Source organism: Lepidothrix coronata, unplaced genomic scaffold (assembly GCF_001604755.1).
Source record: "Lepidothrix coronata isolate B3197 unplaced genomic scaffold, Lepidothrix_coronata-1.0 Scaffold164, whole genome shotgun sequence".
Lineage (NCBI taxonomy): Eukaryota > Metazoa > Chordata > Aves > Passeriformes > Pipridae > Lepidothrix > Lepidothrix coronata.
Genome location: NW_016690344.1, coordinates 1,855,840 through 1,873,258, shown reverse-complemented (window position 1 = coordinate 1,873,258; position 17,419 = coordinate 1,855,840). Strand labels below are relative to the sequence as shown.

The window sequence follows — 17,419 nt, the reverse complement described above, 5'->3', positions numbered from 1 at the left end:
ATATAAGTCTGTAAGAGAAAACAACCTAAGGACACTAGTAGGGAAAACAGTCCTAAGAAGCTCTGTTCAAACTCCACAACTAATTTTTGGTAAAAATTTTCCAAAGATACATGTATATTATGACACACAAAGCATTCAATGTATTACAGTGTAAAGGAAAACTGACTTCAGTGACAAGAAATTACAAGCATGGAGACCTTTCACAAAGCTTGAAAATTCCAGATTTCAGTTACTAGAGACTAAAGGTTATAACTCTTGGGCTTCACATATTTCACGGTTCACTCACTTTGTCTTCTTTACACATTCATTTGTCCTCAGTAAAAATAAATGGAAATGCAGGTAGCAAATATTGCTAACAAAACCTTGCTACCCTTCACTATAACTCAGGCTCTGCTTAAACTCCACTGAGCAGAACAACGCTGTCTGACATCAAAGCCTACAACTTAAATGAGAAAGCCAATCATCAGCTAATCTTTGCATTTGACTCAGTTTTACATTGTTATACTTTAACTTCTACTCCATCAAATGCTTTACAGTTTTAACAGATGTTAGCACTGAAAGTAAAATAAGCTTGAAGAAGTATGTTAAAACAGGCTTAATGATTTGTTAATAAAAAAGCATTAGGCTATCCTAGATTTGCAGTCAGAAAGATTCTAAAGGTTTATTACCACTTTTTGTTAACCACTGAAAGGAAGGTGAAAGACTTCTAAAATTTTTTGTGTTTTGTGTAGCCCAAGAGTAACTGCAACTAAGGTCTATGTTAGACCAAAACGAAACAGAAAAAAGTAAATATGTCAGTATGTACAGGTAGCATTAAACAACCCCACAATACTCTTGAAATCCTCAAGGTTGGATCAACCTGTTAATGACAGAGTGCTAAATGCAATGATGAAAGCAGTTCTTTCTTCAAAAAAGCCCAATAAAAATTGGCTGTTTTTCAAATGGGATAGAGGTCACTGTTAATACTCAATGACATCACCTCCTGCCATGATCGAGTGTTAAGAAAAAAAACACAAAACAGTTATAGAAGCAGAAAACAGTATGAACACAAAGTGACAGGAGAATCCTACAAACAAGTGAAAGCTTCACTGTAGAGGCAGTGCATGAAGTTTGAGAGAACTACTGCCACAAGTATTCTAAGGAATGGCTTTAGTATCTGAGTGTGAAATTAAGGAAAGTGATCTGACTTATATAAAGCAACAATAAGTCAGGAAGAGAAGTCTACATGCCACTAGATAACACCAGAGTGACGCACAACCACTTGTTATTTCTGCTGTTTCCCCCATGCAGGTAGGCTACAAGTTGGAGATGTAAGCTCACTTTCTCATCCTGCTTCAGAAGATCACTAACTGTAACTGTCAGACACTTCCCAGATCTGCCAAAACACTTTTCCAACTAAAAATGTACCACAACCGCGTTTTAGTGGGAAGATTTGTGATGCAGTCAGTAACATCTGTGTACAGCACTTACATTCATCTAGTCCCAGCTGATAAGCCAAGTTCTGCAGGCCACGAACTTTTTCCATCAGATTAGCTGTAGTGAGGCTCCCCAACTCTAAGAAAAGAGAAAAGTGTACATTTTAACAATGTCTATAGCCTTCTAGTGACAGTGCACCTGTTTAATACTTCACAGAGCATTTTCAAGCCATACTTCTGACAAGATCTATTTCCAGTGAACAGCAGATGTTCCAAATTCAAGATGACTCCACCCCTAATTTTAACATACTGAAAAAGGCTCTGGTTCATGCTCTAATAATCTGCCACTATTGCAAAGAATAACTTGACCCATATTTTGGAAGTTTCTGTAAATTCACATTGCTATATGAACAAGGTACAAAAAAGTATGCAAAGAAACAGACTTATTTTACATCAATAACGTGACTTTAAGCACATTTCTTCCAGCAAGTCAAAGCTAATTTCACTGTGTAACAGTGACATGTCACTGTGACATGATCACACACCACCATCTGGAATTCACATGAGAGGCAGAGCACACTCAAGGGTGTTTACTGCAAACTAACAGCTGCAACATGCAGCAAACCTACATGCTAGCTAGTCCTTCTGTAACTTGCCATACAGCCTCACCATTCCATTAGAGCTGTAGGATCTCTAAGGGAAGACACACATGTTGTGCACCTCTGAACAAGTCAATCAACAAGTCGAAGCTACTCACCAAGTGATCAGCTGAGCCCCTTCAAAAAATTCATGCCACTTCTCAAAATAAGGAGATGCTATACTTATGGAGCAATGAAAATGACTGAGATGACTCAAATATATGAGACATTACACTGCTTGTTTTGAAATATCAGCCTGCCACCAACATCTCGATACTCTCTTGGAAATAACTGGTTTAATGAAAAATATGTATCATTAACAAGATAGAGACTCCTAAACTGGAAATTCTGCAAATGTGATTGCTAGAGATCTGAGGCCATGGGGCCACTTCCAGAACACTTAAAGAACAAGTGTTTTAAGCCTCCTAAGTAAGTACTGAATTTCCATCTGCTTTAGCAACCTCATTTTCTGCTCACAATGTCCATACTCACCCTTCAACATATCAATATCATCATTTTCTAATTCAGCCATCCACTTGGGAGGAGAACTTGTAATGGGCTGTTTAAGAAACAACAAAAGTTCATATTCAGACAAGCACATTTTTAGAATTATACAAAGAAGTCTGACCTTGTATTGAAAACTAGTTACATCGCCAGCAAAAATATGAGAATTCCGTATGCTCTGTAGAGATATTTTTATGCTTCATCTTGTTTTCTAGCTTTTCTTGGACATTTTGGAGTTAAAAATGGCATACTGGCATCCACAAGCCAAAATCAGTATGAAAAATAGGATTTTCTAAAGCTTAACCTTTTCCTTCTTCCAAATTGCTATTCTCATTCACAGTAAGCTGCACAAGGTATAAAAAAAGATATACATATACAAAAGGTACATTAAAAACAAGAGACTTATTCTAGCATTTACTGGAGTTATAACTGAGATACGGTTTACAGAACGAGGGCGTAAAGCCCGCAAAGAGAACCTGCAGATCTATCACCACATGGAAGGGGGTAACGCGAAAGGCAGAGCAGCGCTCACTCACGCTTTTGAAGGAGGCGGCGAACTCGGCAACCCCGGGCACTGGAAGAGAAAGCGGAGGACGGCGGGGGGTGAGCGCCTCTGCGGGGAACACCGCAACCCCGCCTGGCCCCGGCCCGGCCCAAGCAGCTGCCCCAGGAAGCCCCGGGCCGGGCCGGGCCGGGCCGAGCTGTGCCCACGCCGCCCCGAGCCGGCAGACTCAGGCCCGCCGGACTTACGTTGCTCAGGCCACAGGTCCGGGGAGGCGCGGTCCAGCTTCTCGAAGCTCAGCAGCGAGGCCTCCAGGTCGGCGCCTGCAAGACAAAGAGGAGGTGAGTGCCGGGCGGGGAGCGGCGCAGGGATAGCGCCGGATCCCTCCCGCCTCACCGTCCGCGGGAGCCGCCATCGCGCCCGCCCCGCGTGACTCCCGCCGCCGCTCACGTGACGCCACCGCCCTCCCGGCCGGTCCCGCGCTGGGGAGGAAAAGCAGCCCCGCCCCCGGCCCCACGTGCCGCTCTCGCCGCCGCCGCGGGGCGGCGCTGCCGGCCTGGTCCGGCCCGCTCAGGGGCGACTCGGCCGCCTCCACCAATCCGCGGCCCGGCACGGGGGGCGGGGGGCTCGAGGGGCGTGCCCGGAGGCCCTGCTGTCGGCGATTGGCTGCGAGCCGCGCGGGGGCGGGGTCTCGGGCGCGGCGGGGCGGGGGGCGCCGTCGGGGTTCGCGGAGCAGCGACCCTGGGCCGGGATGGCGGCGGCGGCGGCGCGGGGAGTCTGGGGCGGGCGGCGCGGAGTGGCCCTCAGGGTGAGGCGGCCGCCCCCGGGGCCCGCGGCGGCTCCCGTGGCTCGTGGGGCGCAGGGGGGTCGCGGCTCTGGGACCGCTTTGATTTGCTGGAAGAAATGTGCTTAAAGTCACGTTATTGATGTAAAATAAGTCTGGCCCCGGGACCCCGGGCGGGGAGCAGCCGATGGGGGCGGGAGGTGGGAGCTGACGGACGCACGGGAGCCCTGAGGTTGTCTGTGCTTCCCCTTCTGTCCAGCTGCCACGGAGAGCCGGTGCCCCCTGGACCAGCGCGGTCGCCGCCTCCTTCTCCTCCTCGGTGGTGAGTGCCCGTCCCGCGGATCGGGGCTGGCGGGGGAAGGGAGGCGCGGGAGAGCCCCGGGCGCTCGGGTCTGCCCTGCCAAGGCCGTTCGTGCCGGCTCGGCTCAGCTCGGCTCGGCGCAGCTCCCCAGCCATCCCCGCCCGGTGGCTCCGAGTGGGTATTTCTGCAACGTCGGAACTGCCCCCGCGCTCGACGAGAGGGACGGAAAAAAGTTCCATGAGCGGACTTCGGAGCTGAGCGATGCTCGCCGGGCAGCTCCCGCCGCGGGTCGCGGTGCGGCCGCCTAGGGAGTCACCTCCCGTTACTCCTGGTGGCTGTGGATTGGCCTCTTGGCATCTGCGGCAGAGAGAGGATCTGGTTTCCTTGGGGCAGTATCGAACACCTTTAGTTGATGTAGTGCCTTTTTAGTTCTGCTGTCCGTGGCTGCACACTCTCCAAACTCTGAATAGCTAAACCATGATTCCACAAATAGTCTGCTTTACTGCCGTCCGTATTCCCACAGCAGGGGCATTCTCTACATAAAGAAAAGGTGGTGATCTTATGGAAGAAGTGCGATCAATATTAATTGAGCATTTCTTGGCTTGATTAAAATATTTTTTCATTGTATGTGCAATCTTTTCGTTTAATGTATAGTAAGCTATTTGAAAAAAACATACATTCCATTGCACTGAAGCCCATGTGGGTCCTGTGGTACAGGAGCTTGTAGCTCTATTGCAGATACTCGGCACTTGGGCTACTGCAGTGATTGATAGCCATAGGAGTTCGTCATTCTTCAAACCAGCACTAGACCAGCACCTTCTCTTGACAGTCAGGAAACTCAGTCAAGAGAATCAGATTTCCTGTGCTTCCTTCCAGGTTCTAGAGGGTTTTGTGTTTTCATAGGCACAGCTTTCTGCCTCTCTTCCCCAAGTGTGATTTCAGCTACATAATCATCTGCAACTTTTTATTTTTAATTCTCTCCTAGTGTTACCTCCCAAATCACTAGGTCTTGCTAATCCATTAACAAACTTATTTTACTCTTCTCATCCTAAATTTCTTGTTCCAAGCTTTCTTAGTTTGTGCCCTCTCATTGCTGTTCACTTTTTTTTCGTTTTCATCCACTTTTCGCTGTCATTAATTGTCCAACCAACACCATTAATATTCATGATTCTTCCTCTGATCTCTTTCCTTTGATCTCTTTCCCTTCATTACACGTTGGATAGCATCCCAGTCCTTATCTCCCTCTCATAATTCCACATCCTAATGTCTTCAGTTTCCTGTTATATTTGCATTTACATCCCATTTCTGTTCTTCATATAGTAGACCCATTTCCCCTTCCTCTTATCTGTTCTCCCCAAGCCACTGTTTGTGTCATGATTAACAGGTTCTAGCTTTCTCCTAGTTCTCTCCTCATCTCCCAGTATCAACTCCTGGTTTCTAGTTTATTAATTTATACAGTCCTAATCTGTTTTCCTGCATTATACAGTTTTGTTGCCTATCTAGTGCTAATTACAGCTTCTATGCCTGCTTTCCCTTCTTCTCTATGTTTACCTGAGCTTTCCTTTTGCCTGCTTCGCATCTGAGTTGGAAGGTTCTGTTTTCTGTGCTGCCTGCCAGGACAGTCACTGTGAACTCCACAGATGCAGGTTTCTTGCTCTTAGTTGCAAAACCAAGTGGGGAGTGGGAAAAGTCCAATTTTATGCTTGTAGCTATGAACTGGAAAGATGAACCTACTTAGTGGCTTGATGGAAAGGAAGCACATAGTACAGTGTGCACTGGGTTCATGAAATTCTCACAAGGTGAATTATTAACTGTTTCTTCTGAACATTTATGACTTGCAGTTTTTCAGCTTCCGATTAAGTAGATTGAAATAATTCCAAACTTAAGCATAGCAATGTATTTTTTCTATAAATGCTTTTAGAAAGAATTTTGGCTGTTTTGGTGTAAAGCGAGAGAAAATGGGTCAGAGAGCAGTTAGCTGGGTCTTGCTGTAAAGACTGGATCTGGACTCTAGTGGTTTGCAGACCAGTAAATGATGAAGGCTTGCATGCAATATGGCACACTGGTACTTAGGCACCATGAGACAAAAATAACTCACTGTCCACTGTTTTATCCTCCACAGCCAACAACCAAACTCTTCATTGATGGGAAATTTATTGAGTCCAAAACTACTGAATGGATTGATATCCACAACCCCGTAAGTGAAATGGTCTCAGTCTCTATAATTGTGAGCACTGTGCAACAAAGATCTGTGCCTCTCTTCAAGGACGTAGCGAAAGGGGAGAGTACATACATTTCTTGGGAAAGATTTAGGCTTGGAGTTTAAGATGGATTATTGCTTCTCCATTTCCTTTTCCCATGAAATGTCAGTCTCAGAAAAGTTACTACCTCCTTTACCTCCCCTGTGTAGTAAGCCCCTGATCTCCAGAAAGGAAGCTTAAACTCTGCTTACATATTTTTATTTCTTGTAGAAAGGCTTTGTGATCAATATGTCAAATTTCTGAAGGGTGTCTTTCACCCTGTATGTGAAATCAGCTTGGTGTAATTTGATGCCAACTGAATGTGAAGTCCTGATAGAGACAGATATCACTCTCAGACCAAGGTGAAAAATCCTGATAACTGAAGCTCCTCTCCTTTCAGAGTTTCTGCCTCTGAGCCACAATAATCACAGAGAATTTAGAAGTTGGATGCTATGCAGAGCAAAATAATCTTGGACTAGTAGCACTTGTACTTGTCTAAGTACTTCACCAAAGACAAATGGAAATGAGGTTGCACTCGGAATTCTGACCTTTCTGACCCCTCTAGTAAGCATTTGGACAGCAGTTTCTTAATTTTTTCTCAGTAAAGCTCTATTTTGATTTGCTTTGTGGAAGTGATCAGAGCAGCAAGCGATGTTCCTGTATCTCATTTGGTCTCTGTGTGGCAACCAATGTTCTTATTTAATTTTCTTTCTCTTGTTTGGAGTAGTTTTTCTCTTAGTGATATACCTGAAGTTTTTGTCATGTCAAAGCAGATTCAGTTTTTAAGAGAACATTAGATGGAGGTTAAACTACTAATGTCAAGCTTTTAAAGTTAAAATACTGTAGAACTAAGGTTGCTTGTAAAAATATTACTTTGGCTAAGGGATGTAGGTAAACTAACATCAATGCCAATTACACAGTTATGTACTGCTTTTCCCAAAGGAACAGTGCCTCATTTAATGTGCAAGAGACACAGTAGATGAGCCAAGGTGACGCAGAGGGTTAAGACCACAGTTTACAAAAACTTTTGCCTTATACTCTCTAGAAGCTTCAAGGTAGACAAGTCATTTCAACTCCAACTTGGAAATGAACACTGCATTTGCAGTTTTCTGAGTGCCTAATTTGAGATGCAGGTTTTCAGAACTACTCCAGTTGTAGCCCAGGCCTTTTGTATGCACCAAGGAAGGAGTCTCTTTTGTGCTCTCCCATCAGAAGTACAGCTCCTTCTAGAAGGATAATAGGTGTGTGCTGGGAAATGACTGGTGAATGGTTGGCAGGGACAGATGGGAAATGTTGAATTTTGATGCAATTTGGTTTTTCTTTCAGGCCACAAATGAAGTGGTGGGCCGTGTACCAAAAGCCACAGCAAATGAGATGGAAGCAGCTGTGGCTTCTTGCAAAAAGGCTTTTTGGAGCTGGTCAGAAACATCTGTTTTGAGCCGTCAGCAAATCTTTCTGCGTTATCAACAACTGATCAAAGACAATCTGGTGAGACACCATGGCTGTGTGTGATGGCTGTCCCTGAATGCATTGCAGCTGACTTTAGGAATTAAATTGAAAGACTTGGGATTTACAGAGTTCTTGCCATGATTGAGGAGCCAACTGAGACACTGGCAAGAGGTGCATCAAATGGGGACAGAGAGGCAATGCTTTTTACTGAATATTATCCTGCATTTGTCCCTTTACCAAGAGACCAAAAATGGAGAATGTGCCAGTTGATGAAGACAAGTATGTTAGTGTGTCTTTGGGTTTCCCCGATTGCTTTTTTGGTGTGTCTGTGGTGTGATACCTGAAAGCATTAGAGTACAAGCCAACCCATGGTTGATTCTTTTTTTAAATGTCACCTGTGTGGGTCATTGGCTTCTTGTCTACAAGGAGCAAATCAGTCAGTATAGGTTTCTCTGTGTTCTGCTCAGTCTGCTCATTGTGCGGTTCAACTGTCTATTCAGCTGTCTTATCCCTGCACTCTGTTTCATGGGTGGGCACTTTTCTAACCTTCATAAACTTTGTGTGTTCCATTTTCAGAAAGAAATTTCCAAACTCATCACCTTTGAGCAAGGGAAGACCCTGGCTGATGCTGAGGGAGATGTGTTCCGAGGGCTTCGTAAGCAGCTGGCTCCTCCTGTTAAAAAAAAGGCTTTGAAAACCCATAGGAAGGGATGAGGTCACCTGAGTAACTGGTTTCTCTGGGAATCTGTGCATGTTGCTTCCTTTATAGCCCTCCTATTGAAAGAAAAGGGGCAATTGTAACTCTAAGCTGAAAAGTTTCCTTAGATAGAGTATCAAGTCACTTCCAAGTTGTTAGATCCTTACTTTTTCTAGGAGTCACCACAAATTACTAAAAAGGGATAAAAGCTTCTTGCTTGTGCCCAGATATCTAAGTTTGAGTCTCGGGTGGTACAATAATACTGTACCTGTGCATCTTGTACCGGGGCTGTTGTGTCTGTGCTCCTATCACAATGGCATATAATGCACTCCAGAGAGAATCCATTCATAATTTGCTCATAGAGCTTGGCAGATCAAAGGGATTTTCTGGAGCACAATGAGGGATAAGTTGTGGGAGAAGAGGGTGGAAGAAAGAGGTGGGTCAAGGCAGTGGTAAAAAAGGGGTTTGGGGACTAACTGTTAACAGATCATCCAGTGGCATATTGCCCTTTCTGCTGCAGAGGTGGTTGAACATGCTTGCAGTGTGACATCCCTCATACTTGGAGAGACCATGCCCTCCATCACTAAAGACATGGACACTTACACCTACCGTCTGCCTCTGGGCGTGTGTGCTGGAATCGCACCGTTCAATTTCCCAGCCATGATTCCTCTTTGGATGTTCCCCATGGCTATGGTTTGTGGGAACACCTTCTTGATGAAACCATCTGAGCGTGTACCAGGAGCACTCATGTTCCTTGCCAAGCTCTTTCAGGATGCTGGTGCCCCCGATGGGACCCTGAATATTATCCATGGACAACATGAAGGTAATAATGGCCCTTCCTGAGAGATGGCTGGAGTGTATAAGTGTTGTGGTGTATGCTCAGTGGGAGGTACCAGTTGGAGAATCTGAGACTGCTGCTGTTGGATGGGTTTGGACAGATGCTTCAGTTCTATTAATGGAGGTGAGTGGGAGATTCTCTGCCACCTTGAACCAGATCTTCCAGGTGGACAAAATTTCGGGATTGGGTGTCAGAGTTCCCAAGGCATTTAAGTGCTCAACTTCTATTTAGCAACCTAAGCTCCAACTGAAATAAGTACATAAATCATCTTTGTTTTCCAAGGCAGCCTAAACAAGAATTAAATTCCTCACTAAATATACAGTGGATGCCAGTATTCTGGCTCCTAACATGTTATTTTTTTACAACACACTAGTAGTTTCAGGGCACAATGATACAAATAGACAGCAGTAATTTCATTTTGGCATTGCTCAGACATGTTGGGAGATGCTCAAAGCATGAAGAGATGTCAGAGAGCCAGGAGTATGAAGACAGGGACAGGAGTACATGTGCTAAGATAGTGGAGAGATGCATAAACAGGCTTCGGGGGAACTCAGATGTAGGAAACAAAAATGCAGGAATTTTGGTAAGAAGAAAGATACATAGATTTAGCACTCTTGGGATGGGAACAGAGGGAAGCATTTGTGCACCACAGTTATAATGTATTATTTCCTATTTGAAGCTGTGAATTTCATTTGTGACCATCCGGATATCAGAGCAATCAGCTTTGTGGGATCTAATCAGGCTGGCGAGTACATCTATGAGAGAGGATCCCGGAATGGCAAGAGAGTCCAGGCCAACATGGTAATGCTTCTGAACAGAGCACACTTCAGCACATAGACTGCCTTTGTTTTCTGTGAATAAGACAGACCACACTACTCAGCAGCAGAAGCTGACTTCGCTGTTGATAGTTAAGTGATGAGGCTGCCCTTCTTGCCAGCCTGTTGGTAGCAGAGTCATGGCTACTATATGAAGCCGTTGCCAGAGGGCTAGAGAAGAAGCAGGCTGGGGTGGTTAATAATGGGAGACTCTGCGTGTTGTGTTTCAGGGAGCCAAGAACCATGGTGTGGTGATGCCTGATGCCAACAAAGAGAACACCTTGAACCAGCTGGTTGGAGCTGCTTTTGGAGCAGCTGGCCAACGCTGCATGGCCCTGTCTACAGCAATTCTGGTAGGAGAAGCTCAGAAATGGTTGCCAGAGCTTGTGGACAGAGCCAAAAATCTACGTGTAAATGCAGGTACAAACTGTGATAAATTCTTACAAGGTACTTCACTTCTGTACAACTGTAGCTTCTTAGGTCAGCTTATCTACCATAGCGTGGTGTGACCCTTGGAGCTATTGGCACTGTAGGTTTGATGTGTAGGGGTAGGAGCTAGCAGATTGTCTGGATTGGGAAATGCAGCCCTAGACTTGGAGTTAGGAATATGTATTCAGCTTGCCAGTGGGACTGTGATGCCATGTTTACAGGATCAGTCTTGTTTTAACTGGAGATTTGAGGTTACATCCTGTGTTTAACTCAAACATACCATTTTTACAGCGTCCTCATTTCAAGATCCTTCCAATTTGTAGTCAGCTTACGATAAAAAAAATGGAAACAAGTACTTTGGAAAAGATAGACTGTTATTCATTTTAGGAGAATTACCTTTTGTTTATATTCAATAAAGTCCTGCAGAAGGGCAGAAGTTTCCTTTCTGAGAAGAATCTATTGTTGAATTCTGACTTCCTGGTGATCTAAAATTGTATTTATGACTTCTCTTATTTGTTGATTATGAGAGCTGCAGGCTATTACTCCTGGTCATCAGTATCTCAAATCTTTATTCTGTGGTTCACACACATCAGGATTTTCAGATTTTTCCTGCCAATGTAGTTATCTCCCTGGTGCCTATGAAGAGAAAGCTGTCAGAATTAAAACTTGGTGTCTCTGCCTCTTTACAGGAGACCAGCCTGGAGCAGACCTAGGGCCTCTAATCAGTCCCCAAGCTAAGGAACGGGTTTGCCATATAATTGAGAAAGGAGTAAAAGAAGGTGCCAGCCTTCTCCTGGATGGACGTAATGTCAGAGTGAAGGGTTATGAAAATGGCAATTTTGTTGGGCCAACAATCCTTGCCAAAGTCAAGGTAAGATGACCAAAACCAGTACTTGATAGTGTATATTGCAGGGTCAACTGAGAAATGGGTTACCCAAACCAGTCAGTAATCAATAATTACCAGGTGGAAAACCTATAAATGGTTCGACCTTCCCTGACACAGTGCCAGTGAAGTACTCACTGTAATGCTGCTGGAGGTGATAAAAGAATTCACAGTAGTGCAACATACTCTGAATGAGGTTAATGATCTTAACTGAACAGACTGCAGCCAATTAAAAGAAGAAATGGGCAGCTGGTACTGTGTTAAACTAAATGTCCATCAAGCATAGTGTACTATTTGTAGTAATGGCCAGCAGCAAGTGCCTAAGGAAGAATATGATGAACAGCCAAACTCGCAATTTTCCATCCTCCGTTACACATTCTCGCAGTTTGCAATTTAAGGACTTGCAGAAACAAATATTTGCAGAAATATTCATGAGAATGATATAGGATGAGATAGGAAATCTCTTTGTTGTTGAATACATTCAAAACTTCTTTGAGTTGGCCTCTCAATATAATACTGGTGTGCAAGAGATGGACAATACCATGGGAAAATATAAGTAGGATATTGGTACACATCCACGTTAGTTTCCATACCTACATTCATTCTTTTATGTTTATGCAATTAGCTGGTATGACTTCCTTAATATTCAGGTATTCAGTTCCTTGTGGGGCTTTTGGTGAAGGTTTCTTTTTACAGAAACCCAATATTGATCATTCTGCTATTGTACTTTGTATTCTTAGGATTTTATTGATTTTATGCTATTATATAATTCAGACTTCTGATCTGACTCAGAATTTTCTTGCCTCATTTTCATTGAATATCTTAAAGTACTTCACTTTCCTGCCATGTGTCATAAATATCATTAGATATTCAAAAGTAAAAGCTTCACAGATATTTTGTGGAAGTTTTCTTATACTGTTTCTATACTGTTCAATAATATGATAAGCCAGGTAAAACTTGTAGCTTATCAAATGAATGTTTTGTAGTCTGCCGTATTAGCTATTAGTAATCAAAGTAGTTTCCAGATAGCATTGTGTGGGGTTTTTTTGTCAGATGTTGCTAACTGTCAGACGTAAATCCTGGATACTGAGTGAGAAAGGACAGCAGGTTCTAGTCACTTTGTCAACAAGAGTTGAAGTAAACTATTCTGAATTAATCCCAGTCTTAATCAGCCTTGGTCAGAGGAGACCTATAAGGTCTCCTCCTAGATTAGGCAGGCAGTAAAAGCAGAAAGCACTCTGGAGACAAAAAGTGGTGCCTTCTTTAGTGGACTAGATAGAGGACAGGGCATGGAAAAGGGTAAAAAGACAAGGAGGACTGAAGCATGGCTTGTGGCAATGCAGTATGATCAGTAAGCCTAGGAATATCCTTAGCATTAACAGCATGTGTGTTTCTTATATCCTATTTACCAGGATATTTTTATTATATCCTTTATACAAGCTGTTTTTTCTGCTGTTTATCTTGGCAGCCAAACATGACTTGTTACAAGGAGGAAATCTTTGGGCCTGTCTTAGTGGTTATGGAAGCAGACACTTTGGATGATGCCATTGAGATGGTGAACAATAACCCCTATGGAAATGGAACTGCTATCTTCACCACGAATGGAGCCACAGCTCGGAAGTATTCTCATTTAGTAGATGTGGGGCAGGTATGTTCCAGCTAGAATTGTTGCTTTTAGCACTCGCTATTTTACAGTGGGTAACCATTCAGCTGTAGTGACTAATCACTGCCCTCTCAGCCAGCCTCAGATTTAAGGAAACAAAATGCAGGAGCTTTTGAAGAGTGCTCTGAAGTCTGCTACTTCTTGTGACTAATATGGCAGCTTTCCTTTGGTTTAGGTGGGTGTCAATGTTCCAATCCCAGTACCTCTGCCCATGTTCTCTTTCACTGGCTCTCGTGCTTCTTTCAGAGGGGACACCAATTTCTACGGCAAACAGGTAAGTTACTGATTCAGAGAACTCTGGTGGGTTGAGTTGTGATAAATCATATTATAAATGGAAATGGGGAGACGGTCATCAGACCTCATTAGTGAGGAGACTTTGGAAACGTTTCAACCAGGAAACTGAAAACCAGCCAGTGATCACAGCCACCATAATGCATGTTACAGTAATAGATTGCTCTTTTTCTTTTCCCTGTACTGTAAAAATGCAAGTTGTCTTTTAGGAGATTGGAGAAGAGAGCAAGAACTAGCAAGCTTTCTCACAGAACCAGAATCTTTGGGGAACTGGTAAAAAGAACAGGCTGACAAGAATTGTTCTCACAGAGGAAAACTCAGCCCTGTGTAGATAAAGCAAAAGCTGTTTGATACACCACTGGTGTGGACCTGAAGAATTCATAAGGCCAAACATCTGATCTGTGGGTCTCTCCTTTCTTCCAGGGAGTGCAGTTCTATACACAGCTGAAAACTATTATTTCTCAATGGAAAGAGGAAGATGCCACCGTTGCCAAGCCTGCTGTCGTTATGCCAACTATGGGAAACTAAATCAGCCTTTGCAGATGCTGTTCCTGGTGCCCTTCTCCTATGCTGCAATTTCCAGCTTTGTCCTGAATGTCATCATTTACTTGGGAATCAGTAGAAAGCTCTTTTCTCAAGGATCTCTGTTTCTGTGCAGATTAGGCAGGTTCATGTAACTTATGGTCTGGGTTTTCTGTTGCTGTCAGTGGTTTTTTGGCTAGCTGAACTAATTTTTTTTCCTACAACCCATCACAGACTAAGCAACCTTATCTAACTGAAAGAGCAGCTAGCGAGATTGGTCTTAATTTGTGTTTCTTTCCAGACCCTGTGAACTTGAACATTATTCTGGTTTTCACTTCAATATCTTTACCCTTAGTGACTCAGTCCTGGCTACATCTTGTAGCAGTTTTACTTACCTCTTTATCTTACATGTTAAGATTCTGAGTTCACCTTACTCAAAGATGAGTAGTCATTTTGAGTGACTTAACTGGGACACTTTGGGTGTCTCATAGAAGTGACTTTACATATATGAAGACAGCAAGTCGTCAGTCATCTGTTGAGCAGTTTACAAAACACTTGGGAAACAGCTCTGTAAGGATTTTTCAGGAAAGCGTATTTGATTGCATGTCTGAGGATGAAAGAAGTTTCTGTATGGTACAGTAACCTTCACTGTGCCTCTGACAGCTTGAAAACTTCTGTTCCTGTTGTGTCTGTGGCCTGTGTGCTCCAGCTTGTTGGCAATTCCATTATACCTGAAAGTTGTTTGGTGCCTTTTTACTGTGCTAACAGATATAAGCCTACACATCCTGTAACATCATGAAACTGTGGAAGCAGAAACATAACCATGTATATGTATCTTTGTATCACAGCATCATGTGGGTCAGGGTGGAATGGAGAGTAAGTAAACAGGTCAGTAGGAAAAACTACTTTTAATTGCAAAGCAGCCAGGCCTGTTCTGATGGTTTCCTTTCCTCACTGTAGCTGTATTTCTTTTGTTTATTGATTGACTCCTTGTCACATTTGCTGAAACACAGTCATGTTCTCTTGGGACTGCAGGTTCTCCTTACTAGAGAAGAGTAAGGTTTGGTATATACACCCTGTTTTTAAGAATCTGTGCATTTGGAGCTGGAGAACCTATATTTTTATTCCTGGTTCCTCAAAGATGATGCAGCCATGAGGGATCTGCAGGGAACTTACTCAAGCACCCATGGAAAAAAGTATTATTCTAATGATTCAACTGTTACTTGTTCTAATTAAACAATCCGAACGTGAACAATTTGTATCCTTCCTTCTGGTAAAGATGCTTTGTAACTGACGGTTCTATATCAGTGCAATTGCTGTACATTCTCTAATGTTTGTATCTTGTTTTTTTTTCCTCTGCTATACACTGGAGGGAAATTCTCACCTTGCAATTTGATTACGAATTAAAAATATGCTAATATATTTCTACAGAATATGATTGTTCCTTCGTAAGACCTTATAGAGGTGTGATGTTGGTTTTATTCCCCTATTTGCAGAGGATGATCTGCAACTCCTGTAACCCAGGTATACATCTTCCTTTTACAGTATTTCAAGGACCTCTTTACCAATTTCCTCACACGGCATTTCAAGGAATCCTTTGTTTCTGTTTCCACATACACATCATTTGATCATAGAAATTCCTAAGCTTCATGTAAATGTCTGTATTACAAACTGAAAATACATCTTCATCAAGTTAGAGCAACTCTTTTATATACAGAGTTCTAACCGCTAGTCCAAATCCTAGTGCTTTGTACAGGGTCTTGCAAGCTCCTGGCTTGGAAAAGAATAAGATCTTTAAGAAGGAGGAAAATAAGTACATTTCAGATGGATTTTCAAACAAGTAGTCAAAGCAGCAGTGCAGCAGTGTCTTAGTTTAACAAGATTACAACTTAAAAATTATGATACTTCAGATGGAAGTGTGCAAAAGGAAAAGAAACACCTTTTTATTAACAAAATCTGAATAAACAACAAATGGTGCAATCAAAAACTTTCAGAAGAAAGAAAACAAAGTCCCAATTCCCCAGGCGGGGGGGGGGGGGGAATCCATGGCAACCCGGGGAGGGGGGCAGAAATGCAAGACTGTAGCTGTTCGCAGCCAGGTGCGCTCGGAGTCAGAAATGGAGTCCTTTTTCCCACGGGCAGTCTTGAACAGCAGAATACCTCGCTCTGAGATGGGTCGGTCTTTCTCTCTCGGTCGTTCTCCGCGAGGTGTCCCGTGGGGAAAGAAAACTTCCTCTCAGGAAAAGAGAACGAGGCGGCCAAAAACCAGACTCCTGCTCTGTCCGGTCCCAGACCAAACGCCAAAAGCCCCCGAACAAGGGACTCCCCTGCTGTCCCCGCGCCCACCGTGCTTTCCCGCGACACCTCTCCCCACTCCCGCGCTGCCCTGCAGGTGTCCCTCCGCTCTGCCCCCACCCCCTCCCCGACTCCCCCCATCCCGGAAGAAATGCGGGGGGGGGGGGAAAGAAAATTCCAACATCTCTTTTCGAACCTATGACAAGCAGACAGGGGATCTAGAATTCACAACCTTCCTTAGAAGCTAACTTCCGAAGTGAAAAGTGCATACGAGTTGCTTGTTGCTGGCTGTTGTTCATGCAGAGTGTACACCTTCCTTACTTGGTCTATGGTGTTAACATCTGAATATGTGGAAGGATCACTGCAGAAAATGATGAATCTGATAATGTGGCCTGATGTGTAATGAATATTGGGTTGGGAGAAGTATTTTCTATGTTGCAAAGTTAAGATAGTTTAGGTAAATCACATTAAGACACTCATTCATCCATGTACCTGGGAAAGAAATACTAATTAACATCTTCTAATATTGTCTACAGTCCTTCACTTTCAAAACACCTTGATTTTCTTCCTATGACTTTTCTGTTGTCCTATTAAAACCCATTATATCTGTCCTTTAGAAATTCTAAAATCCATATTCTCCTGTAACAAAAGCAGTCTGTTATCAAGGTTATCTGCTCCCTGAAGAATTGCAGGACTATCCCTGCACTTTCTCCAGATATCTTCTAAATACCTGGATGATATTTTCATTTGTGTGCAACCATCTTTTCAATTATCTGCATTTTAAACAGCACTTTTTAAACCAATAGTTTAAAATAATTGTATTAGAAATACAAATCTTGTATGTTCCTTCTTTAATTAATAAACTGCCTTTTTAGAATAAGCTGCAGATGCTGACAGATCATGATGTACCTGCCTCATTTCACTGCTGTTACTGCTTCCCACCCATCTGTTTATTCTCCTTTTTTACTTCAACATTCACTATAAAAATAAGCTAAAAAATGTATCTTCTACCTCATACGAAAGTATAAGCTAGATATAAAGTATTTCATTAAAGTTATTTCATTAACTATTAAAATACAATTTTATAGTCAACCCTTTGAATCCTATTAAAAATTGTTTCTTGTCTAGAAGGCACTGCAGTCAGGATTTTCAA

At 43.2% G+C, this 17,419-nt stretch overlaps 2 protein-coding genes across 5 annotated transcripts in view; one reads left to right on the top strand and one right to left on the bottom strand.

The window, feature by feature from the left end:
* Positions 1-3,496, bottom strand: part of LIN52 (lin-52 DREAM MuvB core complex component) — a 56,701-nt gene extending 53,205 nt beyond the window's left edge. For all 4 annotated transcript variants that reach the window (XM_017829372.1, XM_017829373.1, XM_017829375.1 and 1 more), the window contains exons 1-5: positions 3,456-3,496; positions 3,308-3,382; positions 3,094-3,131; positions 2,546-2,612; positions 1,471-1,554 (exon numbers count right to left, since the gene is read on the bottom strand). In XM_017829372.1, the coding sequence (XP_017684861.1) occupies positions 1,471-1,554; positions 2,546-2,612; positions 3,094-3,131; positions 3,308-3,382; positions 3,456-3,474 (283 nt within the window). In that variant the 5' untranslated portion in view covers positions 3,475-3,496. The remainder of the gene's footprint in view (positions 1-1,470; positions 1,555-2,545; positions 2,613-3,093; positions 3,132-3,307; positions 3,383-3,455) is intronic.
* A 286-nt stretch (positions 3,497-3,782) lies between these two features.
* On the top strand, positions 3,783-15,393 carry ALDH6A1 (aldehyde dehydrogenase 6 family member A1). The gene is made up of 12 exons (XM_017829366.1): positions 3,783-3,867; positions 4,103-4,165; positions 6,267-6,341; positions 7,711-7,872; positions 8,410-8,488; positions 9,051-9,353; positions 10,048-10,169; positions 10,414-10,603; positions 11,302-11,483; positions 12,964-13,143; positions 13,334-13,432; positions 13,873-15,393. The coding sequence occupies exons 1-12, from the start codon at positions 3,811-3,813 to the stop codon at positions 13,975-13,977; spliced, it is 1,617 nt and encodes a 538-aa protein (XP_017684855.1). The 5' UTR covers positions 3,783-3,810; the 3' UTR covers positions 13,978-15,393.
* Positions 15,394-17,419: the final 2,026 nt, after the last annotated feature.